Source organism: Oryctolagus cuniculus, chromosome 6 (assembly GCF_964237555.1).
Source record: "Oryctolagus cuniculus chromosome 6, mOryCun1.1, whole genome shotgun sequence".
In the NCBI taxonomy this organism is placed as follows: Eukaryota; Metazoa; Chordata; class Mammalia; order Lagomorpha; family Leporidae; genus Oryctolagus; species Oryctolagus cuniculus.
This window is the reverse complement of record NC_091437.1, coordinates 149,667,736-149,694,609: the sequence shown is the minus strand read 5'-3', so window position 1 is coordinate 149,694,609 and position 26,874 is coordinate 149,667,736. Positions and strand designations below refer to the sequence as shown.

The following is a 26,874-nucleotide window of genomic DNA, read 5'->3' as shown; positions in this document are numbered from 1 at the left end:
CCAAGCACTTGGGCCATCCTGTGCTGCTTTCCCAGGCCATTAGCAGGGAGCTGGATTGGAAGTGAAGCAGCTGGGACTAGAACCGGCGCCCACATGGGATGCCAGCTTCACAGGCAGTGGCTTTACCCACTCTACCCATACACCCCCAGTATGTGTATTTTTAAAATATTTGTATGCAATATTTAGAAGTTTTTCTCCTTGAATTTTTCCTTTATCACCTCTCCATGGCTCAGAAAAATACAACTGTTCTACTTTCCAGTGCAGCATGCCTCTTTCAAAATCACTGATTAAATTTCCAATGCCTCTGCCATGAAAAAAAAGTCTACCTTCTCACTAACCAATCAATATGTTTATTGGTTATAAATCCAGCTTTTACAAGTAATGGATAACAATAAGCTTGTAATAAGAAAATGAATCTATTGGAAACATAGTGATGGCTTTAAAACCAGGAAGAATTCTTTACCTCTCTTTCCCCCACCCTTTTGCTAAAAACTTCATGAAGCTGTGTAGGTAAGGAGACTCAGAGAGCTTGCACTGACTGTAGACAAGGGACTGGGAAGAAGTGACAAGGGGCACTCTTCTACCGCACTGAGGAAGCCTGCAGAAAGGCGGTGTAGAGCATGCTGGGACACAGGGTGCTGGTGACCCCTGGGACTTACTTCATTGTAAAACGGGCTGTTGGTTCCTTCCTTCACTGTGCTTTGCTTCTTCTCATCCCCGATCTCAATGATGACAACTGGGTCAATGTTCTCACCCACCAACTGGCGGGCCTCAATGATAGTTATAGCGATCTACAAGACAAAGCAAGGGGTGCGTCATGCTGGCTGTCACTGTTCGTTGTCATGGGGAGACCAGGCAGGGGTTGAGAGAAGAGGAGGCTGAGCAGGAACTGTCCATCACTTACTTGATAATTTTGGGATTTGATCTCCCCATCATGGATCTTAGTGGTTAGTTTTGATCTATTAAAAGATTTTTAATAAATTAGTTTCATCAAGTAAAAATATACTTTAGATCCCTAAGTCATGATAATATTTTCCCAAGTATTTCTAAGTTCTTTCATTTTCATTGTATCATATATTCTCTCTACAACTGTAGAAGAGATAAATTAAACCATCCCATGACTCAATTACCCCATCCCCAAAAAACGGAGCTACTAATAGCACTTATCTCATGAATGATGGCTAGAATCAAATGATGTAAGGCATGTAAAGGTTTCCCACAGTGCCTGGCAAGAGTAAATATCAGCACTTATTATGAGTAAGATTAGCAGTGTGTTGATATTGTTGGTTTTATAGAACCAGAAACTGAGTTGCCACAGTAAGTCAATAGCAGAGCTGGGTCAAATAAGGATTTCCCAATCTGCAGCCTGATCCCTCACACGGGGCTGCACTGCCACTTCAAGCAAATACAATCATTCTCAGTTTCATGATTGCTTTTGAAAGAACTGGTAAAAAAGAAAATTGGAAGGAACTAACAAGATGCCATCTCAGCGAGATTTCACATTCCAGGGCATTTCATTTATCTGGAATGTCACAGGTAATTGAAAACAGATGTGCAACACCTGAGCACTCAGAGATTGGGCAATAGTAGAAAGAGATGAGGGCTCTTTATTGTCATAGAGTCAGCAACGGGTGGGAAATGAACTGAGTGTGAGTTCCTACTGAATTTGGTTCTCTTGGTCTCTAAAAATACCACCTTGCCTTTGACTTCATTCTTTTTTTAATTTTTTTAACTTTTATTTAATAAATATAAATTTTCAAAGTACAGCTTTTGGATTACAGTGGCTTTTCCCCCCAATAACTTCCCTCCCACCTGCAACCCTCCCATCTCCCACTCCCTCTCCCATTCCATTCACATCAAGATTCATTTTCAATTATCTTTATATACAGAAGGTCAATTTAGCACATATTAAGTAAAGATTTCATCAGTTTGCACACACACAGAAACACAAAGTGTAAAGTACTGTTTAAGTACTAGTTATAGCATTAATTCACATTGAACAACACATTAAGGACAGAGATCCTACACGGGGAGTAAGTGCACAGTGACTCCTGTTGTTGATTTAACAATTGAGACTCTTGTTTGTGGCATCAGTAATCACCCTAGGCTCTTTTCATGAGTTGCCAAGGCTGTGGAAGCCTTTTGGGTTCGCCAACTCCAATCTTATTTAGACAAGGTCATACAATGTGGAAGTTCTCTCCTCCCTTCAGAGAAAGGTACCTCCTTCTGATGGCCCATTCTTTCCACTGGGATCTCACAGAGATCTTTCATTGAGGTTTTGTTTGTTTTGTTGTGTGTGTGTGTGTGTGTGTGTTTGCCAGAGTGTCTTGGCTTTCCATGCCTGAAATACTCTCATGGGCTTTTTAGCCAGATCCGCATGCCTTAAGGGCTGATTCTGAGGCCAGAGTGCTGTTTAGGACATTTGCCATTCTATGAGTCTGCTGTGTATCCCGCTTCCCATGCTGGATTGTACCGTTGACTTCATTCTACTTCTGCCAGGTATAATTGAATCCAGTAGAGAGCAGAATAAGGTAGTAACATTTTCTGGGTCTTGGAGTCAGACTGATCTCAATCAGAATATTTGTTCTCCACAATTTTGTACTTGAACTTTAACGTCCTTATCCAAAGGGGGAAATAGTAATTCTTACCATAGAAGGTTGCTCTAAGGACTAAAGAGACAATGCATGTAACAAAGGGAAGACACCATTTAATATGTTCGTTAACAAAATGGCAAGTTCATACTGATCACTTCTTACATGAAAGCTCAGTGCTAGGTTCAGTTAAGGGAAAAACAAGGATGGATTAACGACTATCTTGGCCCTTGTAGAGCTAACAATTGATCCAGGGGAGAGAGGACTGAGCATACAAAGAAAGGACTGGTATACAATGGTAAAATGTGCCCTAGGAAGTGTGGTAGAAGAGCTGTAGAGAAGAAACTCCTGAGGGCCAGGGTGAGCAACAAAGACTTCATCGCAGAGAGGTCGGGTTGGAATTGAGCGCTGGTAGGTGGCTAGAATTTCAATAGATGGAGAACGCTCTGATCAGGGAGAAAGAAAAGGGCTGCAGTTCCTTACTTCTTTCTCCTGCCCTCCTCCTTCCAGTGCTTTCACGCTTGTGAAAATAAAGGACAAGGGATGCCTTGAAGGACATTCAAGAGTAACTGGAGTCCCTCTTTGGGGGCTGGGGAAGAGGTGGTGGCTGTCAGGATGAAGTGAAGGAGAAGGAGATATTGCTGTGAGCACGTGCACACAGGCTTCAGGTCCTCTGTTTTCTAAAAATTTTACTGAAGTTATACAAGTTTCATGTATTTCATATATACAGATTTAGGAATACAGGGATACTTCCCACCCTACCCTCCCTCCTGCTCACACTCCAACCCTTCTTCCTCCTCTCTCTCCTATTCCCAATTTTTACAAAGCTCTATTTTCAGCTTACTTAATGATAGTATAGCTAACCCTTCAGGTCATCTAAATGACACCTCTGAGCTGTCATCTTCTCTGATTCCCACCTGTCTCTCATTCTCCCCACCCCAAACACACACACACACACACACACACACAGCCATCCTGTCACAGCCCAGAAACAGCAATGCAGGATCTGCCACCCAGGAAAGCACTAACTTGCTTTATGGATACTAACAACATTGCATGGGATAAGAAAGGAAAAGGCATGAGGAATTGTCATGAGTGAGAAACTGACTTAGAGCAACAACAGTAGACTGAATGCATGGGTAACACCAATTTCTGGATTCTCTGTATCCAAGAATGCCACCCTATAACTTCCAGTTTCCTCCCACTATGACATGGGCTGACCTTGTAACTTGCACTTGCCAACAGAATGCAGCAGAAGTGACTTGCCAGTTTTGTTCCTAGGCCTCTGGAGACCCAGGAACATCCATTCATTGTCTCAGAACCCTGGTCCTGGGTGGAACAAGCTTGGACTAACCTGAAGGATGATCTAATACCATGGAGCAAGGCAATATTAGATAGCCTACAACAGCCAATCCTCAAATTCAAATCACAGTTCCTATATGGCTACAGACACATGAGTGATGCCTCTGCAACTATCTAGCACCAATAAAATGAAATGATCCAACTGACCAATAGACTCATGAGTAATCATAAATTCATATTATATTAAGCCACTGATTCATGGGTATTTGTTACACATCAATACCTAACTGATACAGCCAATTGCATGCAAAGGCCAGTTTGCTTTGACTTTTTGTTGGGTAGTATAACAACTATTTTCTCATTTGGGACAGACACGAAACTAAGACAAATAGCTATATGATGGAGCACATAGCAGGTGAGAGCTCCCAAGTCTGTCGTTACTCCGGCCACCAGGCCTGAACTACACAGGACATGAGTGCCTTAACTCAGGAAGCACCAGGCACAAAGCTGCTGGGGAGAAGACCCTGGCCTGATAGAGGCTGACTAGTACCAGAGGCAGCACTGTCGTGGAGAGAAGTGAGCAGACACGGAGCTCTGTCTTCCTGACTTGACCTTTGGCTCCCTGTGGACAGCAAGCATGCCTTCTTCTCTCTGCTCTCCCAGAGCCTGCAGGGGTACCTGGCCCGCAGGGGCTGATCAGTCAATGTGTGCTGACCACGTTGCATCAATACTGTACCTTCTCTTTGGAAAAGCAGCGGAGGCAGGAGTGATAGAAGAAGCATCATTGTAAAACAAATCTGCTGGTCCTTCCTGGTGAGAGGGTCCCTCCTGCAGTGCTGCTGCCTCACCTGGGCCATCTAGAGAAGAAAACAAAGGAAGAGAACCTGTTACACTGACCCACTGTGGCTACTCTGCAACCAGCACTAGAGCAGGCACCGTCAGAGGTACAAGGAGCCCAGAGGACAGTCCCTGCCCGTATGCAGCATCTTATTGGAAGAAAAGCCAGGCAAGTCCCTTCATTTTTCTCTAAGAAATTAGGTATCTTCTGTTTCCAAAAAAGAACAAATTTTTATGGATGCGGCTGGGCATGAAAACTGCATTATGAAATTCAAAATATGCTTTCAGGCTATGACCTTGCCACAGTGGAACTTGAAACAAGTCATTGTTTCTCTCTGAGCTTCATTAGAATATGTAATATGCACAAGAATCACCTAAGAAGCTGTTAAAATGTAGATTTTAATTCAGTGGAGAGGGGCAAGATTCTGTACATCTAACAACAAAACCCCAGGTAGCCCATTCCTGCCTCTATAGAGGCAGTTTTGAGCAACAGGATGCCGTAGCCTGAAACTAGCCTGGGTCCTGATCCCTGGAGCCTGGCGGGGTTAGTTTATTTGGAGAAAAGGTCTCTGTAGTTGTGAGAGGAAGACATTATCCTGGACTGTCCTTGTAGACCCTAACTGCAATCACCTATATTATACAAGGAGGCAAAGGGAGGTTTTGCAGATAGAAATAAAAGGGAGCAAAGTGACTCTGCCCTAGAGGCAGAGATCAGATCGGTATGATTGCAAGACTAGGAACACCACACGCACCGGAAGTTGGGAGACACAAGCAACACTCTCTGGAGTGACTGGGGCCCTTAATTTTGGCCCAGTGATACTGATTCTGGGCATCTGGTCTCCAACACTGTGTGGGAACAAATGTGTGTGGTTTGAGGAAGTGAGGGAAACGAACATGCAGGCATTTAGAACACTGACATGAAGGGAGACCTATCAGAAACTGTTCCCGCCCAGCCTTGGACTCTGACTCAACTCACCTGGATGCTGCCTAGACATCAAGGTCACTCAAATTCCCCAGGACCACTTCTTAAGCAGGATTTTAGCAAAAGTGAAAGAATGGTTATACCTCCCTAACATACCTGCACGGCATAGTGCAAAGACTTGAATTCCAAGGATTTGGGTTCAAATCCAAGCCCTTCTACCTTTTAGTTCTGATTTATGCATGCCATTTAATTTCTCTCAGTCCTGTTTCCCTCGTGGATAACACAAGACAAGGTTAATGGCATTGCCCCCACAGGAAAGTTAGGCAAATTGAACGATATATATGAAGCCCCTTGCACAGTGCTCGCCAGGTACATGGTGGATGCCCAAGCCTACTCTAAGTCAAATGACTTGAATAAGTCACCTGGAATTACTTAACATTTTTTACTTTGCCTGTAAAATGAAAGTATTGGGCAAAAAAACTTTTGTGAAGCAACAGAATCGTTTTATAAATGTAATTTCATACTGAACCTCAACATACAGCCTAAGCCTACTCATACTAAGTTGTCCTATTTGCCAAGGGGTGGAATCAGGGAGGCTCCCATGAGTTTCACTGCCACCTCCTCAGACACACCTGGAGCCATTTCCCCGAGCCCCAGGGCCCCACTGGACTCAACTGTAAACACACAAAATTGATCATTTCTATGTTCTTTGTCCTCTGATTGCAATCAGCAAAGCATGCCACCAGCACTGAGTCAGGAGACAGACGGGATAAGGCAGCCCCTGTCAAAGGCGCTCATGCACAGTCCTGGCCTTAGTAGGTGTTCGGTAGCCACAGAGAGGACGACTGTGTGAATGGAAACGCTGCTTTCACTGTTGTCTCAAGAAACTAAACTCCAGAGCAGCAGAAGCAATGGCGGTGCCTGGCTGTGCTCCTCGAAGCAGTGAGATAAAATAAATACTAGGTCCCTACTTGACTACAAGGGCCTAGAGGATGAGGGTTTTCTGTCAAGACTCAAGTTTCCAGTGAACACACTCAGGCATCTCATAGGTGCTAGAAACAGTGCTGGGTCAGATGCTAAGGGTACAGGAATGAACAAAGCACAGAGCCCTCCCTCTCTTTCATGGATGAGATGGCTCCTGAAGCAGACAGGAAGTCAGCTAAAGCTTCCTCTGTAACCTTCATCCACTCATTTACGGAGTTGCTCCAATCCGTTCTCTGTGGAGCACCCAGGGTCAGCCAGACCACGTCACTTCTCTTCTTACAACCCGTCAGTGGGTTTCTGTTGTACTTAGAATCCATCTGAAGTTCTGTGTCGCCATTATGGCTCTGCTTCCTCTGGCTCCAGCTACTCCTCCTGCCCGCCAGGTACTCTCTCCTTATTCCGCGCTCTAGCCACACAGCCCTTTCCCAGTTCCTTCTCACCTAACAAACTCTCTTCCCAGGCATCCCTCCCCTGCACTGCGCTCCTCCTAGCCCACCCCCTCCTGGGCTGCCTCCTGTTCTTAAGTTTTAGCTTCAATATTACCTCACCAGAAAACCCTTTTCTGACTCCAATAAAGACTCCCCAGTAATTTCCATTTCAACCTCTGTGTATTTTCTTTATAACTCTTTTTTCTCAACTTAAAATGCTCTTATCTCTGTCAGGGTCCCCACAGGTAACAGATGGCACTTCCAGAGTAGGACGACTTGAGAGCTTTTTACAAAGGTATAGGGGTAGAAAAACTGCAAAAATTCTAGCAGTTATCTGGGGTTTGCAGCAGCTAAGCCATGACCATTGCTAAGTTCCCACCATCACCACTGACAAAGGAGAGGGAGGGAAGGATAGAAACAGAGAATTTAATAGAATTGAGAAAAAGAGAGGAAGACAGGTCAAGTCAGCCTCCCTAGGAGGAATGATCACCTTCCTTCAGTTAAGAGATATGCAAAATAGATCCCCACCTCATGGTCTCCCCTTCCCCAGACCTGCTGAAGTACCCCACTGGCCAAATCCAGCAAGAATCCAGAGGGTCAGACCTGTGCCATGCATCCATACAGGCCATCCTCCATGGATGGAGAACAAGTGGAGAGGGTGGAGGATAGAGTGGAAGGGCAAACACAAGAGTCTTACACGCAGCTGTCCTCTCCAGGTTGTGCAGTGCCCCCGCCATACACCCAGAACCTAGCCCAGGGCCCGACACCCGGCAGCCAATCTGCTAATATTTGTTGAATAAATGAATGAATGGGTATTCATGAAAGTGCCCAATAACTATTTGTAGAGTAAATAATGAGTGGATAGGTTAGAGTAAATAGAATTTTAAGAACTTTAAGGCATAGCTTCACTGCTTTATAATACATAGATGAAAGAGCCAAACACTTGGAGAATCTCCAAACATTTCACCCGGAAAAGCTCTAACTTCCCAGGCCAGGCTGAGAAGCAAAGAGCAAAGTCTCTGCTGGGTGGCCTTTGTTTACCCAGTCTCCTAGAGCGCTTGGCTCTACGGCAGGAGGGATGCTATTTACTCTCCAGGAGGGGCCTGATTCCTCTCTGCCCTGTTTGTTTTGTGGGCTGAAGACTAACTAGAGTGCCCCAGGAGCCAGTTCCTGTGAAATGCCCCTGGTGGACTGTCCTGAGTCTCCACCAGCATGTCAGACGCGGCTCCTAACTGAAGGCCACCCCAAGGGGCAGGAAAGTCCCCCCTGGCCTTTCCTGGAAGTCTGCCCTGGGCTCAGGAGCCAGCCCCTCCACTTACTGGCTGTGGCACTTGGCAGAGTCATTTACCCACACCCTGTCTGTAAAATGAGGGCACTAGAACCTACATGGATGGCTCATGCCATGTATAAAGCAGCAGAGACTTATTCATTAAATCATAATTATTACATGGTCCCCAAGGGAAGGGACCATGCCTTATTTACTATGGACCTACAGCATCTTAATGTAAAGGACACCAGGAAAGTCCCTTGGCTTTTTCTGGACTCTACTCCCTGACACTGCCCATTTGACTGAATAGACAAGTGCGTCTATCTGGCTGTAAGCCTTGTCCCCACTGAAAACACAACGTCCCTCCTTTCCTATCCAAGGGCAACTCTTAGTCATGATTATCAATATCACTTTTGGGTACAGAATAGGGAAAGTGAGGCATAAGACCATAGCTATAGTGGGATGACAGAGAAGAAGTCCTCCAAGGAGGTAAGAAGGGTGAGGATTATACCCAATGTACCATTTTGGTCTAGGAATGGTCAAGAAAGCCTTGTTGTTGCCATAGCCATGCAGGAGTCTCCAAGGACTACCCCTGACCTATTCACTTGGATGCCACTGATCCAATTTGCTTCAACAGACACTGAGTGTCTGCAAACACCCACCATTAGCCCTGGCCTCCACTGGAATGCTTCACACTGCAACTTGAGGCTTTTGCTCCTTTGGAGAAGGAGGTAGCCCATTATAAAGGGGAAAGCCAGACAGCTGGGATTTACACCCCCATGCCCCTGCCAGGGCAGCTTCAGGAGTCTGGGGCCCATGTGGCCATCCAGCGCTGCCATGCTCAGAAGGACTGCATCACACTTGGCTTAGACTCTGCTGTTATCTTCTGAAATTCCTAATAACTCCCTGACAATGGCATTGCATGTTTATCTTCCATTTGCAAATTCTGCAGCAAGTTTTTCCACCCTTGACCTACTCCCTTTTTGCTTCTGTAACCTCGTTTGTAAAACAGAGTTAACAACCTTACTGGAGAGACAGTAGGAGCTCAGTGAAGCAATGTGCCTAAGGCATTCCCACAGTAGCTGCGATCCTCATTCTTACCTTAAAAGATCACTTGACCTTCCTCACAGCCATAGGAGGTCAGCCCTGTGATCCATGTCATGTCCATTTGATAAAGGGAGAAACTGAGACTCAGAGCCACTAATTGGGATACTCAGAGCAGCCTCTGCTGGGTAACAAAGCAAATTCGGATAGAAACAGTGCTTGAACCCTGTCACTACCTCCATAGAAGAGCCCTCCCATGGCCCAGAGCTGCCCACGCCACCACTGTTGGAACTGATGACCAGGGGCCTTAGCAGTTTCACTGGACCTACGACTGTATTGGGTGGGGTCCGGAGGGGCAGAGGTGAAAGTTTCCCCATCATTCCTACAGACAGAAACCATATTTGCAGCACCCAATTCCCACGCCTCACCTTGTGCAGCCTTGTTGGCTAGGATTAACCCCTTTCCTGCTTTATTCTTCTTCTTCTTTAGCTTCAGCCCAAACATCCCCTTTCTGGAAAAAAAAAAAGAAGAAAAACTAAAGAACATAGTAACAGAAACTTTGAATCAGTCAAATATGCTAGGAAAAAGAAAACACATAAGCACACTGAGTTTTCCAGAAAGGCAGCTGGCACCCTCATCTCCCCACAAGAAGAGACAAGTGTCAGGATGACCTCGCCAGCTCTCCAGATTGCTTTACTTCTGCAGAAACTACAAAAGCTTATCTGAGTAGAAATCGTGAGGTGTACCTGACATTGCACTGCGATGAGACGTGCTGGGAATACTAACAGCCCCAGCCAGTGTTTCTCCATTTCTCCTGGCTCACCCGTGCCGGGCACTGAGCTAGGTGCTCAGGAGAAATGACATTGTTTACTCCTCACAGCAACCCTCTCCTACCCATCTCACAGATGAGGAGCCAAGGGCCAGAGAGGCTGGTCACATAGCACCTGAGCATCAGTGATACCCCTGGAAGCCAGGTCCACGTGAGTTCAGAGTCCAGCACGTAACCACTGGGTGGTGTAAACCCGCCCCTTCCCTCTGCAGACAATCTCAGGATATTTTCAAGTCAAGAGGCCTGGGACTGACCCAGCTGACAACTGGTACATGTCCCCATATGCCGGCCACTGTCATGACTGTCACTTTCAGCCATGCACAGGAAGCTCTGAGCCTCCTTCTCATCACAGGACAGGGCCCTGGGTCCACTGTCTGCCACAGACCAGAACATTCCCCACACTCTGCCATTGCCCAGAGAGATCCTTCTCTGGAGTCGAGGGGCTGAACAGCTCATGGCTGTGGGTGGAAGAATGGCCAGAGTTCAGAGGAAGGCCCTGGCCTGGAGTCAGGAAGGCTGGTGGGGCCATCCTCAGAAGAGGGAGGCAGAAGAATCAGAAAGTGTTCGCTGGAGAAGGGACGAGAGAGCAGCAAATGCTCGAGTCCTGCCCAGTGCACATTCTACAGGCCTGGAGCAAGCATGAACATCAGTGAACCCAAGTCTTCCAGTTGGCTCGCATATTTCTGACCTACAGAGTGGTGCACTGCAGTAGTTAAGATCAGGACTCCACAGTCAGACTGCTCGGGTCCTAATCCATTGTCTTAGCGACCCTGAATAGGTCACTTAGCCTCTCTAAACTTCAGGGTCCTCGTGGGTGGAATGAGATCATAAATAAAAGAAGTTAGCAGAGTACCCAGGACATAACTAGTTGCTCAAACAAACCTTAGTTATTCTAATTGTTTTTCTAAGGGATAGGATTAGGATCAATGGCCAGGAGATACTAGGAGACAGATGTCCATTTAGTCCATTCACTATTTAGTTATATACTTGTTATTTATACTGTTTATATTATTATTTGATCCAGAAGTTATGGAGGCCTCCACACCAGTGCTCTCTGAACAATGGAATAGGCTGTTTGGGAAGGGAATGAGTTCCCTGTTCATGGAGGTGAGTATCAGAAAGCGGCACTGGTCCAGTGGACATCTGGGTCCCTCAAGACCCTTAGGTACAGTAGAATGGAAAGAATCAGCTTCAGTCATGGTCGAGATTCAACTCCTTGGGCAAATCGCAGTACCTCTCTGAGCCTCAGCCTCCTCATATGTATAAGAATAAAATATTTTAAAAATTATTTTATTTTAAAAATAAAAAAATAAAGTCCCTACGTCACAGAACTGCTGAGAGGATAAAATGAAGCAAAGTAGGCAAAACACCTGGGAGAGTATCTACTGCACAAAAGCTGTGAGGGAGCGTTTCCTCCCTGTGGTTTGCCATCATGCTCTGGTCACATCATCCTACCTCCCAGGAGTCTAGGGAAATGACACAAGGAGGGTCTTCCCTTTCTGACATGTCTAACAGAGAATCTGCCTTGAAGGTGTTCGCTGTCTTGTTTTCAAGTGGGTGAACCAAGCTGAGTCCTGTTCAAATCCTGGATTGGTATCTGTAGTGCCCAAGGGCTCACTGCCATGATCAGTTCATGGAGGCAGAACCTGGCGTTCCTGGGAACCTGGCCAATGGATTCTGCAAACTACTTGACAAGGCTGAGTTACTTCCATCCACAAACAGGAAGTTGCTAGTAATGAATGGCAGCATCTGCCAGAGGGAGACAGATTGTTCCTCTAGGGAGCTGACCTCCTCACCATGGATGGCCTCATTATTCTGAGTTCTCCCATAGGGAAGCTGGTAACTAGGGCATCAGAGGGTGGCCAAAGATGCTGCTGTGAGCAGGGCGAGGGAGAGAAACATCCCATTCTTTGAGATAAGCACCCTTGCCCCTCTAACCAGGAGCTCTTGACTCTGCTGCCCAGTAGGGTCACAAAAGAAACTTGATAAAAATATCAGTGTCTTGAACAATTGATCTCGGGGAGAATCAGAGTCGAGAAGCCCTGATTCCCATACAGAATAAGCCAAAGAAATCTTTTAGAAATGCCTAGAGGATTTACAGCCAGCTTGACCCTCTTGGGTAGGTTGATGTTAACTTTACAAACACCAGCTTGTGTGCCTGAAACCATGAGTCAGTCATCAAGGGCACACCCAGCAGGACTCCCAGCATGAGAAGGCTTCGTGGAGAAAATCGATTTCTCCTTCAAAGACCCGTGACATCCAGCGATAGGGAGGAGGTACAGCTCACCAGCCCAGAACCATCAAGCTGCTGGCAGACAGGGCAGTAGAAAGTGAATGGCTGGCACAAAGAGCCAGCTGAGGGGACCTGCGTGACTCCACTTGTTAGTGCCAGCATTTGGGGCTGGAGACTTAATTTAGATAAGCATATTTCTTCGCAGGTGACAGAAGGACATTTCTCATCCAATTCACCAGGTGATATAAAAATAGGAAGCAATATTTATAAAGTATAGAGCATGCTACAAATTATTGCAATGCTGATTACAAGGAAAGATGTGTTTAAAATTGCTTACGCCTGTACTGAGCACTTACCATACATCAGAACATTACTGTGCCCTCATTATCTCCTAGGATCCTTATAGCAAACCACAAGGAAGCTGCTGGGATTATCCCTCCTGACAAATGAGAGGCAGTCAGCAGTTCCCAACCAATATATTGGGAAAAACTGTCCAATCAGGAAGACTTACCTGGTAAGTCTCCAAGGCAGCTGCCATCACACCCCTGCTCCCCCAGCATGGATGCCCTGCCACTCCACAGAAGGATGAGGTATATGGTTTATAATCTATATGAAGTCCTCCAAAAGTTCTTAGAACTTGCATATGATGAAAATACTATCCATGGGTTTCAGAATTATTTGCACTGAAGGAAACTTAACCTTTTAATTCCATTTTTCCATAAACGTTTTGAGGCTCCCCTGTATTAAGTCTCCTCCCAAACTCACCCCAAGATAAGTCATGAGACACGGAAACCCCCATACCAACCTGGTCTCCTCAGGGTGAAAGCTACCGTGACTCTGGTATCTGTATTCAAACAATAAGAGCATTAAAACATGGCATGTGTTAGACTTGCTTCAGCTTATCTGTTTCAGGTAGCATCATCTTGTGTTGAACTTTTGGATGTACACTGCCAAGGAGGCAGCCAGCCCAGCACATCAAAAGCTAAGCTGGACCACTGGAGTTTGGGGCACCTCTAAGTCACTGCTGTCTATGACCCTGGGGCTTAGTTGTGAGACTTCTCTGACCTCCAGCCTCTTCTTCTGACCCTCATCTTCAGAGAATGGCCATTAGGTTAACTCTTCTCTTTCTTACTGGCATGCTATATGGATGGCTTCATTGTGCCCTCAACCTGAACTGTTTTAAAAAGCTCTACAAATAGCGAATTTAATGTCACATCTATGGTACAAAAGGCAGGGTTAGAAAATTGATCGCAGCCTGGGTTGCCATGTAGCTTCCCATCTGTGTCACCAGATTCCCCTTCTAGAATAATCTTTTCCACCTCTAGTACACTGTAGAAGCATTTCAAGCCAAATGGCCAAACATTGAGCTGATTGTGCCAATGATGCAACCAGTACTGGCCCTTGCTGCTCTCTCCCCCACCTAGGAAGACACAAATATGACCTACGCATCTCACCTTCCAGACTCGAACCACTAACACCCAATATGGAAAAACAAAAACAAAACAAACTTAAAACAAAAACAAGCCTTTGGCTGAGTTGTGAATTTATGTACATGAAAACTCTTATAAACTTAAAAAAGCTAAGCTATAAAGGCCCTTCAAAAAGTTCTAAATACAATTAAAAGATAAGTTTATTTTGGCACAAAATAATTTTAAAATCCAAACATAGCTTTTTCAAATAAGCACTTTTCATGAACTTTTTAAAAAGATTTATTTATTAAAAAGTCAGAGTTATAGAGAGAGAGAAGGAGAGGCAGAGAGAGAGAGAGAGAGAGAGAGAGAGATCTTCCATCTACTGGCTCACTCCTCAATTGGCCACAACAGCTGTGCTGATCTAAAGGCAGGAGCGAGGACCTTCTTCCAGGACTTAGGCCATCTTCTGCTTTCCCAGGCCATAGCAGTGAGCTGGATTGGAAGAGGAGCAGCCAAGACTCGAACCTGCGTCCATATGGGATGCCAGCACTGCAGGCGGCAGCTTTACCTGCCCCTCATGAACTTTTTAAAGACCCCTTGTATGTATAGATTTCAAAAAATTTTTTTTTTGGCAAACCACAAAATATAGAAGCAGCCTCAATGTGGGTTTTGATGGAAGATTGTTAAAATAGAAACCCAGGTGACATCTTGCCTTGTCAAGGCTCTGAAACTTCTCTCTCTCTCCATGATCTTCCTACTTCCTTTATCTGATCAATAACCTATTTCTATTTTTTTAAATATTTATTTTATTTATTTGAAAGACAAAGTTAGAGAGAGAGGAAGAGACAGAGAGAGGTCATCCATCTGCTGGTTCACTCCCCAGATGGCCGCAACGGCTGGAGCTGCTCCAATTCGAAGCCAGCATCCAGGAGCTTCCTCTGGGACACCCACGTCGGGACAGGGGCCCAAAGACTTGGGCCATTTTCCACTGCTTTCCCAGGCCATAGCAGAGAGCTGGATCGGAAGAGGAGCAGCCAGGACTAGAACCAGCACCCATATGGGATGCTGGCGCTTCAGGCCAAGGTTTTAACCCACTGCGCCACAGCACCGGCCCCAATATCCTATTTCTTTAAGGCAACAATACTCAACTTTGGTTATCTAGTTAATTTATATGGAGGAACTTTCTGAAACTGCCCCCATCTCTGGTCAGATTCCATCCCCGAAGGGCTGATGTCATGGGTCAGTGATGGGACCAAGACTCAGTGGTTTCTAAAGCTCCTGAGGAAATTCTCATGTGCATCCAGGTTGCAAACTCCTGGTACCAAGGAGTTACCCTTTCAAAGAGAAGTCTATATTTTTAAAAGTCAGCTTCTTAACTGTAAGGAACAAAAGAATTTAACAGTCAGACTACTTGATGGATACATTTGAGAAGGCTGAATTTTATAGTCTAACACCCACCCTCCTTCCACTCAATCCCCATCTCTCCAATCAGTCCTAGAACTGGCTTCCTTTTCTACTTATGCACAAGATTAGTCCAGCCTTGGAGGAACAGACCCCTCGGATTCAAGAGAGAAAGATCACTCCTGTTTTGGATCAAAAGGGTCCCAGGCCAGAAGAGATTGGGCACTAACATCCAATCCAATAGGAACCAATTTGTTGTTACCTATTATGAATTGGAATCTCCCACTTCATTGTCCTGGAAAAAGGGTGTTTCTCCACTAGATCTTTATTTTGTATACTCCAGACCCATCAGCCATCATAATAAGATTCAAATATTATAACTTGACAGTCATTGCAAACCTTGAGATTTCACTTTCAAGAGTCAGCTGAGGCCGGCGCCACGGCTCACTAGGCTAATCCTCCGCCTAGCGGCGCCGGCACACCGGGTTCTAGTCCTGGTCGGGGCGCCGGATTCTGTCCCGGTTGCCCCTCTTCCAGGCCAGCTCTCTGCTGTTACCAGGGAGTGCAGTGGAGGATGGCCCAGGTGCTTGGGCCCTGCACCCCATGGGAGACCAGGAGAAGCACCTGGCTCCTGGCTTCGGATCAGCGCAGTGCACTGGCCGCAGCGCGCCGGCCGCGGCGGCCATTGGAAGGTGAACCAACGGCAAAGGGAGACCTTTCTCTCTGTCTCTCTCTCTCACTGTCCACTCTGCCTGTCCAAAAAAAAAAAAAGAGTCAGCTGAGCTTTGCAAATGCACCTGCGAGGATGCTAACTAATTCTTCCTCCTGTGGTTTCTCTGGACCAGGATAACTCCGGAATAATTTGGAACTACTCTTGTAAAGCCAAGCCAGGTTAAGCTAGCCTCTCAAAGCTCTTCAGAATTACTTGCCAACGTTCAAGGGCAAGGTGATAGGAGGATGTTGTAGAATTGCCTTAAGAAATTGTAGCCTTTCTTCTTGCATGCTTCTCACCCAGCCTGCGGCACAATGGTGCCCACTATTGATGCTATTTCCTGAGGGGTGGAGGACTGCTTTTCAGCCTGGGGCCACTGGCCTCCATCCTCCTGGGCTGCTCTTCTTCTATGCTAAATATCAGCGCATCAAACAAGACTGGGCTGGCGATAGTGCGAGAAAAACAGAGAAACATACTGGCAGGTCAATGTCAATGATCCAGCAGTTAGAGATGCTAGATCTTCTCAAACGCAAACCTTTGCCTTACCTGAGAAAATGGTTCAATTTTCCTATTCTGTCCTCTTTATAACCAGGCTAATCAGAGCTCTGCTCTCCGATCTCCTGAACATCAAGGAATCAACCCTTAAGTCAACTTCTCACCACTCGGACAAGCAGCCTTCTGCTCCCTACCAGCTTAAATGTCTTCAAACTCCCACCTCCTTCAGGCTTTCTGTTTTCCTTCACTCCCAAGATCATCAGCTTCCCACATTTTCCTGATTGTCTTCCAGTGGAGTGACAAGAGCGTGGCATCCGCTGGTTCCTCTTTCTCTCCTGGGAAGGGTTGAGGTCCAAAGCCCCCATCCCCGTGTGGTCATCCTCTCCTTGGGTCCACCTTTCCCCAGCACATTTACATCCCCGTTTCTGCTCTGACTGCCAGGAAGAAGTAACCACTGAGGCAGGGCCCCCTCTTTCCTGCAGCTGAGTGGGTGAGTCCACCTGATTCACAGGGACGTATTTGAAAATCAATCTGGCCTCTAATCCAAGCAGCTTCTGCCAACCCAGCTTTACCAACCATAGCAGTGATATGCTGATCCCTGTTTATACCTAGGTCTATTTTTCACTAGGGTTTGAAAACATGGAGGAGAAAGAAGGTATGATTATAACGTCAGGAATACCAATACCTGACTTATAATAGATTTTGTTACAAGTGAGATTCATTAAACTGCATAATGGGTACAGAGGCTTATGAAATTCCTTCTAGACCTCACTTTTTGGTGTTGCAGACATTGAAGACAAAAGAATGGGTGCTTTGTTAAGTTAAATAATTATGTGGCCAGCATTGCAGCATGACAGCTCAAGCCTCCACTTGCCACACTGGCATCCTATGTCTGAGTGCCAGTTCGAGTCCTAGCTGTTTTGCTTTTGATCCTGCTCCCTACTAATGTACCCGTGAAGGCAGCAGGGGATGGCCCAACTTGTTGAGCCCTTGCTACCCACATGAGAGATCATGAGGGATTCCTGGTTCCTGGCTTGGCCTGGCCCATGCTGACCACTGAGGAGTAAACCAGCCAATGGAAGGTATCTCTCTGTCTCTCTCTGGGTGCATGTGTGAGTGGGTGGGTGTGTCTCCATCTCTGTCATTCTTCTCCTCTAATAAACAAATAAATCCTTAAAATAAATAATCACCTTTGCTACAGGATTCACAGATCCTATAATAAGCTGATAGGTATCATGACTCTCCAAGAGGGCAATATAATATTTAGACTTTTCCAAATGGATTTGTCCACACTTTTATAGTGAAATATCTATTAGTGTCTAAAGGGACACTGTTGAGATATCCAGCGAAGAAGCATACTGGCATCTCTGGGTGTTAATCACCTTTCGAAACTTTCATGAGTTAAGCCGTGATCAACTAAGACCCACCAAGGAAAATGAATATCCCACTCATCTCTCCCATGCACTCCCACCTCTGTATCACATGGCTCCTGCCCTCATTCAGTACTGCACGGTATTTCTTCTTGGATTCTTTTTCCCTCCTGAAACCTATTCATGCTGCGCCCATGTTTGAAAACGAGAAAGAGAAGAAAAGTTTCTTAATCTGACAAAGACTACAAAAACCTTAGAGTTGACATCAAGTGTATCAAGAATACACCTCAGCCGGCGCCATGGCTCAATAAGCTAATCCTCCGCCTAGCGGCACCAGCACACCAGGTTCTAGTCCCGGTCGGGGTGCCAGATTCTGTCCCAGTTGCCCCTCTTCCAGGCCAGCTCTCTGCTGTTACCAGGGAGTGCAGTGGAGGATGGCCCAAGTTCTTGGGCCCTGCACCCCATGGGAGACCAGGATAAGCGCCTGGCTCCTGCCTTCAGATCAGCGTGATGCACCGGCTGCAGCGCGCCGGCCACGGTGGCCATTGGAGGGTGAACCAACGGCAAATGGAGACCTTTCTTTCTCTCTCTGTCTCTCTCTCTCTCTCTCACTGTCTCTGTCTCTCTCTCTCTCACTGTCCACTCTGCCTGTCAAAAATTAAAAAAAAAAAAAAGAATACACCTCAAAGTCTTCACTGAAATTAAAAAAAGGAAGTGAGACAAGGATGATTGCTACCATCGCTTGTATCCAACCCTGTGCAGGAGGCCCTCTCCAATTCAATGAAGTTTGGTGGAATTACTGAGTGACTTCCACAGGGCATCGAGAAACAAGATCAATACATAGAAACCACTGTACCTCGATGTACCAAAGCCAAAGAATTATAAATTAAAACACAAATGAAAGATAAAACAGCATCAAAAATTCAAAAATCTAGGAATAATAACAAAAAAAAGTGAGCAAGATCTCCACACTATAAATCATAAAATATAAAAAATGGAGGGATGGCCTGTGTTCTTGTATTTAAAAATGCAGTATTGGACTGACAGAGTTTGTGGTCACAAAAGGCTTCCATAGCCTTGGCAGCTCATGGCAAGAGCCTCGGATGATCACTGATGTCATAAATAAGAGTGTTAATTGTTAAATTAACAACAGAAGTCACTGTGCACTTACTCCCCATATAGGACCTCTGTCCTTAATGAGTTGTACCATGAGAATTAACTGCAAAACTTGTTCTCAAACAGTACTTTTTACATTGTGTGTGTGTATGTGTGCAAACTGTTGAAATCTTTACTTAGTATAGAGTCGCTTTTCTGTATATAAAGTTAATTAAAAATGAATCTTAGGGCCTGAGCTGTGGCTGAGGGGATTAAAGCCCTGGTCTGAGGCGCTGGCATCCCATATGGGCGCCAGTTCTAGTCCCAGCTGCTCCTCTTCTGATCCAGCTCTCTGCAATGGCCTGGGAAAGCAGTGGAAGGAGGCCCAAGTCCTTGGGCCCCTGCAGCCATGTGGGAGACCCGGAAGAAGCTCCTGGCTCCTGGCTTCAGATTGGTCAGGTCCAGACATTGCAGCCATCTGGGGAGTGAACCAGTGGATGGAAGGCCTCCCTCTGTCTCTACCTCTCTAACTCTTTCTTTCAAATAAATAAAATAAATCTTAAAAAAATGAATTTTAAAGAAGAATGTGATGGGAGAGGGAGTAGGAGGTGGGATGCAAGTGGGGAAGGGAGGGTGGGTGTGTGTGGGGGGAACCACTATATTCCTAAAGTTGTACCTATGAAAATTGTATTCATTAAATAAAAGCTTTAAAAATAAAATAAATAATAAAAATAAAAATGCAGTATTTGAAAACTGTCAAACTTCCCAACTTGATTCAGTGATTATTATTTACAATATCCACTTTGTGAATATTTTTAAGTCATAAACTAAGGATTTTGCATCGTGTTCTATGTATCTGTCATGTTCCTATAAAAAATTCAGTTTTTAAAAAACTATAGGTTTCAGCAACAGGAGTCACTGTGCACTTACTCCTCATGTAGGATCTCTGTCCTTAATGTGCTGTACATTGAGACTTAATGCTATAACGAGTACTCAAACAGTATATTTCACTTTGTGTTTCTATGGGGGTGCAAACTGTTGAAAGCTTTACTTAATGTATACTAAACTGATCTTCTGTAAAAAAAAAAAAAAAGAAGAAGAAGAAGAAGAAATTATCAATTCCCAACTTGACTCTCACTGGGATTAAACATGACAATAGGTCTGATCTGATTTCATCATCATTTTAAAAAATCATCTATTATTTTTCACTTTATGTTTCTGTGTGGGAGCAAACTGTTGAAATCTTTACTTAATGTATGCTAAACTGATCTTCTGTATATAAAGAGAAACGAAAATGAATCTTGATGTGAATGGAAGGGGAGAGGGAGTGGGAGAGAGGAGGGTTGTGGGTGGGGGGGACATTATGGGGGGGAAGCCATTGTAATCCATAAGCTGTACTTTGGAAATTTATATTCATTAAATGAAAGTTAAAAAAAATAAAAAAACTATAGGTTTCAGAATCAAAAACCCTAGCTTTAAGTATCTGTTCAGCCACCTGCTAAATATGTAGCCTGGAGCAGATCCTTCATGGCCTGTTTCTTCATCTACAAGGTGGAGAACGCATTACGCCTTCAAGCATGGCTTTTGTGAAGATCAACGTAGACAACAGATTCAGTGTACTATTTGTAAACATTCAAGTGCATGCATATATATAGGATATACATACATGTATACATACAGAGAATATGCATGTTAACTCTACTATAAAATAGAACCAAAGTTCTGTAATTGTCCCTTGCTGCTCTGCCACCATATAACCTCAGCCCAACAATAAAGCACTTGACCCTCGAACCCAGTACTCCAGCATGATAAACAGTTTCTCCTAAACGCATCACGTTCTCTTGCCCATGAACTTGTCTCACTCTAGACCTTTCATTGAAGGTGATTCTCAGCAGCTAAACCTTTCTTCTGGTCCCAAATCAACTACCTCTTGTGATGTGGTGTGTTCTTTTATTTTGCAAGGACAAGCAATGCACTCCTCTGGACCATTTGTTCTTACCTGCATTGTAGCATTTATCACATGGATCATAACAGTTAACTGGAAAGAACATCATTCCCCTTCATTAGATGCTGAGCTTGCCAAAGCAGTAAGCATTACTGGCTTATGCATTTACCCTCAGTATTTAGTACAATGCCTGCCACATAGCAGGGCCAATGAGTGCTGAATTTTGGGTAGGTGAATAGTCAAACAGAGATAAAAAAGTTCCACAGGATTTTTAAAAAAATTTTAGCCCTATTTAAAAATGCATTCATATAAGACAGAAGAATTCAATGTTATTCCAAGACTGAAAACACAGGAAAAGAGAATAATGTAAAATGTCAGAGGCTGAGCCTTGCCCTAATACTCACCTTGGAGCTGTGGAGAAAGAGGGAATTTTCCACTCTGGGGCCTGGCAAATCGTTTGTACTATGTTGAATGGTGCATCACTCTGGCTGTCACCCAGATTCTGTCTCCGTTTCTTAAAATTACTTCCCTTTCCAAGGCACTCTTATTATCTCCTATCTATCACACCTAAATATCCTTTATCAGTTGGTTACTTCTCTACCACCAGTTCTTTACAGCCAACCAAAAAAGTACAGAGAGCCATTTTTACGTTCCAAGAACCACACTAGGTAGGTTTACCAGGATACGTAGATAAGAGTCCTTGGCTCAGAGACACAGTGTGGCTGAGACTGTAGATACACACCCACAGGGTAAAGGGACAATATGAGAAGTGCTCTCATGGGTGGATACCAGGAGTTTTTGAAGAGTGCAGGGAAGAATGACACATGAGCCTGAAAGAGTCAAGGAAGGCATTCAGATACTGAGAAGTGGAGAAGGAAGGCGGGAAAGAGGGAAAGTGTACTGTGTACCTATTGCGTCTGGTTCCTTTACAGGCAGTAATTCATTTAATGACCACAGCAGCTTTGAGAGGAGGCAATATTAGTCTCTATTTAAGGAGGAGAAACTCACTTGAAGGGATTAGGCTACCTGCCCAAGGTGATGTTAAATAGTGGGCACAGGCAGGTAGCATTCAAACCAGGTAGCCAGACAAGGGGCTCAGGAGAGACAGGGATACCTCGAGGTTCTCGCCCTGAACACATGAAGGAATGGGGAGGCAGGGTCAGTGGGCTCCCTTCTTGTAGTTGGCTCTGAAGTCAAGCTCTGTTTCAGTTCCTTGGGTTGGCCTTCATTGCTGCAGACCTTGGACAAGCACTGCATTCAGTCCAGAAGCAGGAGTCAGATCCCAACCTTCCATTTTGTTAACCATCTGAAAGCCAACACTTCAGGTTCCTCTCCCTATATTCACAATATAACACCTTTCTTAAGGATCTTTTCCAGAATTAAAACATCATGACAAACTTTCTGAAAGATGCAAAGTCAGATCTGAAAAAAAAAAAAAATCCCCTCTGGCTACAACAGACATCCTGGTGCCTTATCTTCTTAGGGTTGATTTCTTCCACAACTGTCTGCTTTCTCTGAGGCTCCAAAACCTGACAGCAAGATAACTGTATGTACAAGTGCATGCCCTCTGCCAATCTCCTGGAAATTCATAGCATCTCCGTGGTGAAAGGCTTCCAAAATTCCTTTACTCAAGCCACCTTCAATTTCAATATACTCTGTTCCTTGAATATCTCTAGAAATGAGTTCTCTGCCTTTGTAACTACGGTGGTGACTGTATATTTTCTCAAAGTATTTGCTTGACACCCACCCAAGAGAAACCCCCAATGTTTCTGCAGATGCCGAAGTTGCAAGAGGATACAACAAAAGCATCCCATTTGGCCCCGGTTCATGTCCAAGCTGCACCACTTCTGATCCAGCTCTCTGCTGTGGCCTGAGAAGGCAGTGGAAAATGGTCCAAGTGCTTGGGCCCCTGAACCCACATTGGAGACCCTGAGGAAACTCCTGACTCCTGGCTTCAGATCAGCCTAGCTCTGGACATTGCAGCCATTTGGGGAGTGAACCAGTGGATGGAAGACCTTTCTCTCCATCTCTCCCTCTCTCTGTCTGTGAATGTCCCTCTCAAATATATAAATAAAATCTTTTAAAAAAAGATGCCAGCTGGGATGCCCACATCCCATATCAGAGTGCCTGGATTTGAGTCCTGACTCTGCTTCCAATTCTAGCTTCCTGACAATGCACACCCTGAGAGGCAGTGGTGATGGCTCAAATAGTTGGGTCTCTTCCACCCCTGTGGGAGAGCTGGATTGAGCTCTAGGCTCAAGGATTTGGCCTGGCCCAGTCCTGGATGTTGTGGGCATTCAAAGAGTAAGCCAGTATGGATGGGAGATTAATATTCTCTCTCTCTCTCTTCTCCCTCTCCCTCTCTCTCTCTTCTCTCTTTCCCTCTTCTTCTCTCTTCCTTTCAAATAAAAACAAACAAATAATTTTTAAAAATTCTCCCTTTTTGTTTGCAGGAAGGAGTGGAGGGAAAGACAGGAGACAATAAGTCCAGAGAGGTTGAGCATGGAGCAGAACATACAGAAACCCAAGACAAAAAAGGGACTTCGATTTTATTGTAAGAACAACATGGAGCCAGCCATCTGGGGCTTTAAAAAGGATACTTCATTCTCTGCCTGCCTAGACATCTGATCGTCTCCTCACTTTCCTACAACTCCCACCCAACAGTAACACCCTGTAGCTGTGGCTGAGAAGCTGGCCAGGTGGAATATCGGAAAGTTTCCTATTGCTTTTCTAACTAGAAGAGCTTATTAGGGCAGCTGCAGCAGAGTCTCTTCAAGGATGCACGGCTTGACCAGGACCTCCGGTCTGAAGCTATAGCAAGTAGGTCTCAGGGGATGAGTCTCTTTTGGAGGTCTTGACCAAGATTCCACTCCCATCTGCCCTCGGGAATACATATTTCAGAGGCTAATTGGGAAGGAAGAGGCAAATTTGCTCAGGGCCTAGAAGTTTCTAGAAGGAAAGGAACAGGTACATTTTTAAGGTCTAATGTTTCCAGAAATATTTCTGATGATCATGTCTGCCCCTGACTGAGGTTCGCTGGCAGCAAAGAAAACAAAGGACTTCAGAGGGGTGGCAGGGGGAAGGGGAATTCACCGTGAGGACAAGGGACTCTGGATTGGTGACAAGGAACCAATAGCAAGACCAGATGGCATGGGGAAGGCTGGGTGAGTCCAGGGTGCGTTGGCACTGAAATCCAACTATACACCAGGGCATTATGGGCTAAAGAAGCCCTATAACTGTCCTTTATTAAGGTAGGATGCTTTCCATAGCGATGTAATTCAGAATGACAAGGGCAAAATCTGTGAGTTAATGGGCTGATTTTGTTCTTTTTCTGGTATTTACAACCCAAACTTTTCTTGCACTTTGGAGAAATTTAAGAGTAGGAAGGAATACTTTCATGAAAGAGAAACTGAACATTGTTCTCACTTGCATAAGCAATAACTTTGAATAGTAAAAGATGGTGTTGGTCCTTTGCACCATCAGCCAGTGGTCATCCTCTTAGAGACTGCTGATGTGGACAATATATTACTTGCTAGTCCTCACAAGGTGTGGAAGATACTTCAGTGTTTCACATGTAAAAGTACTTGCTGGTTTGAATGCTTCCCCCAAGAGTTCATGTGTTGGAAACTCAATCCCCAAATTCATGGGTTTCATGTATTTGAAGGTGAAGCCTTGGGGAGGTAATTAGATAAGATGAGGTCATGAGGGTGGGGTCCCCATGATGGTAGGAGTGGCTTTAAAGAACAGGAAGAGAGACCCATGCTAGCACAGTTGCTCTGTCTCACTGCACGGTGCTCTCTACCATGTCACATGTCAGCAAGCATCCCGCACCAGGTGCTGACCAGATGCTGGTGCCAAGCTCTTTGATTCCCCAGCCTCCAGTACTGTGAGCTAAGTAAATCTCTATTCTTTAAAAGTTACCCAGTCTTGGGTATTTTGTTATAGCAAACTAAGTATCCAAAATATATTTATTTAATCAAACAAATAAAGCTCTGTAAACTGGGAGCCTCCCCTTGTATTCTGGCCTCCAGAGATGAAGAACTCAACTTCTCACAACATGATGAGCTAATGGTCACAAATGCCCACAAAACATACAACAATGGGGAGGGGAAAGTCTGATTTGTTCCTGCAAGACAGGATAGTTCAGAATTGGGGCTGATGTTGAAGTGCAGCAGGTTAAGCCACTGCTTGTGTCACCCAGATACTCTGCTTCTGATCCAGCTTCCTGCTAATGTGCCTGGGAAGGCAATGAAAGATGGCCCATGTACCTGGGTACCTGTTGCCAACATGGGAGACCCAGATGGATTCCCTGGCTCCTGACTTCAGCCTGGACCAACCCTTACTGTTGTGACCACTTGGGGAGTGAACCAGCAGATAGAAGATCGATCTCTCTCTCTTTCACTCTGCCTTTCAAAATACGTTATTGCAAAAATTAAAAAAGAAGGCCGACACCGTAGCTCAGTAGGCTAATCCTCCGCCTTGCGGCGCCGGCACACCGGGTTCTAGTCCTGGTCGGGGTGCTGGATTCTGTCCCGGTTGCTCCTCTTCCAGGCCAGCTCTCTGCTATGGCCTGGGAGTGCAGTGGAGGATGACCCAAGCCCTTGGGCCCTGCACCCCATGGGAGACCAGGAAAAGTACCTGGCTCCTGCCATCGGATCAGCGCGATGCGCCGGCCGCGGCGGCCATTGGAGGGTGAACCAACGGCAAAAGGAAGACCTTTCTCTCTATCTCTCTCTCACTGTCCACTCTGCCTGTCAAAAAAAAAAAAAAAAGAAAAAAAAAAAAGAAAAAAAAAAGAAAGAAAAAAGAAAAAAAATTAAAAAAGAAAGGAGGGAAGGAAGGAAGTATCTATATTTCTAGAACTGTATAAAATATGTGAAATCTGTTCTTTCTATATTAATAAAAATTAAATTATCTAAAAATAGTTCAGAGTGAATCATAAGAGGACTACACAACTTTGGTCAAGAAGAGAGCAGGCCAGCGCCGTGGCTCACTAGGCTAATCCTCCACCAACAGAGCCGGTACCCCGGGTTCTAGTCCTGGTCAGGGCGCCGGATTCTGTCCCGGTTGCTCCTCTTCCAGTCTGGCTCTCTGCTGTGGCCTGGGAAGGCAGTGGAGGATGGCCCAAGTGCTTGGGCCCCTGTACCCTCATGGGAGACCAGGAAGAAGCACCTGGCTCCTGGTTTTGGATCGGCGCAGCGCGCCGGCCGTGGTGGCCATTTGTGGGGTGAACCAATGGAAGGAAGACCTTTCTCTCTGTCCCTCTCTCTCACTGTTTAACTCTGCCTGTCAAAAAAAAAAAAAAAAAAAGAGAGAGAGAGAGAGACCAAATAATTAAGTAATTTTCCCCCTTTGGGGGCAGAATAGCTAGAGAAAGAGGTTGAGCTAAAGTAGGAATTGGCAAAAGGAATCCTGATACGTTAACTGGGAAGGATGTCAATTTCAGGTCTATGTATCTGCCCAAGGGCACAGGGTTGAAGGAAGAGAGCAAAGACCAAGTAGGTCACCAGGTGACCGCCCCTCCTCCCATCCTTTCAACTTAAGGAAACCCATCTTTATCTATTTTATACATGTATGAATAAGCTTAAGTTCTTAACTTTGGAAACCACCAGTCAAGACCCACTTGATAGTGAAACTAAGATCCAGAGAAAGGAAGGAACCAATTAAAGATCCTAAATCTGTCTCTGGAAAGAGCTAGACCTTCTGGGCATCCATTTACCCTGTGGCTGCTTGCTAAGACCTCAGCAGCTTGGAGCCCTATGGCACTTCCTCTCCAAACCCAGGCCAGACTAACTCTGATAACATGGACCCTGAAGTCCCATTCAAAAATAGTTTTTCCTTCAAAACTGCTTCACTTCAGAATATGAAATTCACTAAGAGTTTAAAGTGATAGCCTAATTACTTTTCTGGATGTACTTATAAAAGAAAAATGAAAGTCACATCTGTTCAGAGTAAAAGCAGTTCAATATTGAAAGTGAACAACCATGGTATTTCAAGTACAGCCTGC

General features: G+C 45.1%; 1 protein-coding gene across 2 annotated transcripts in view; it reads right to left on the bottom strand.

Moving 5' to 3' along the window:
- FER1L6 (fer-1 like family member 6) overlaps positions 1 to 26,874 on the bottom strand; it is a 195,585-nt gene that overhangs the window by 136,172 nt on the left and 32,539 nt on the right. The window contains exons 2-6 of one of the 2 annotated variants that reach the window (XM_070075467.1): positions 13,243 to 13,281; positions 9,804 to 9,886; positions 4,630 to 4,750; positions 905 to 959; positions 660 to 791 (exon numbers count right to left, since the gene is read on the bottom strand). In XM_070075467.1, the coding sequence (XP_069931568.1) occupies positions 660 to 791; positions 905 to 959; positions 4,630 to 4,750; positions 9,804 to 9,886; positions 13,243 to 13,281 (430 nt within the window). The remainder of the gene's footprint in view (positions 1 to 659; positions 792 to 904; positions 960 to 4,629; positions 4,751 to 9,803; positions 9,887 to 13,242; positions 13,282 to 26,874) is intronic. The other variant, XM_002710764.5, reaches the window with a different exon arrangement.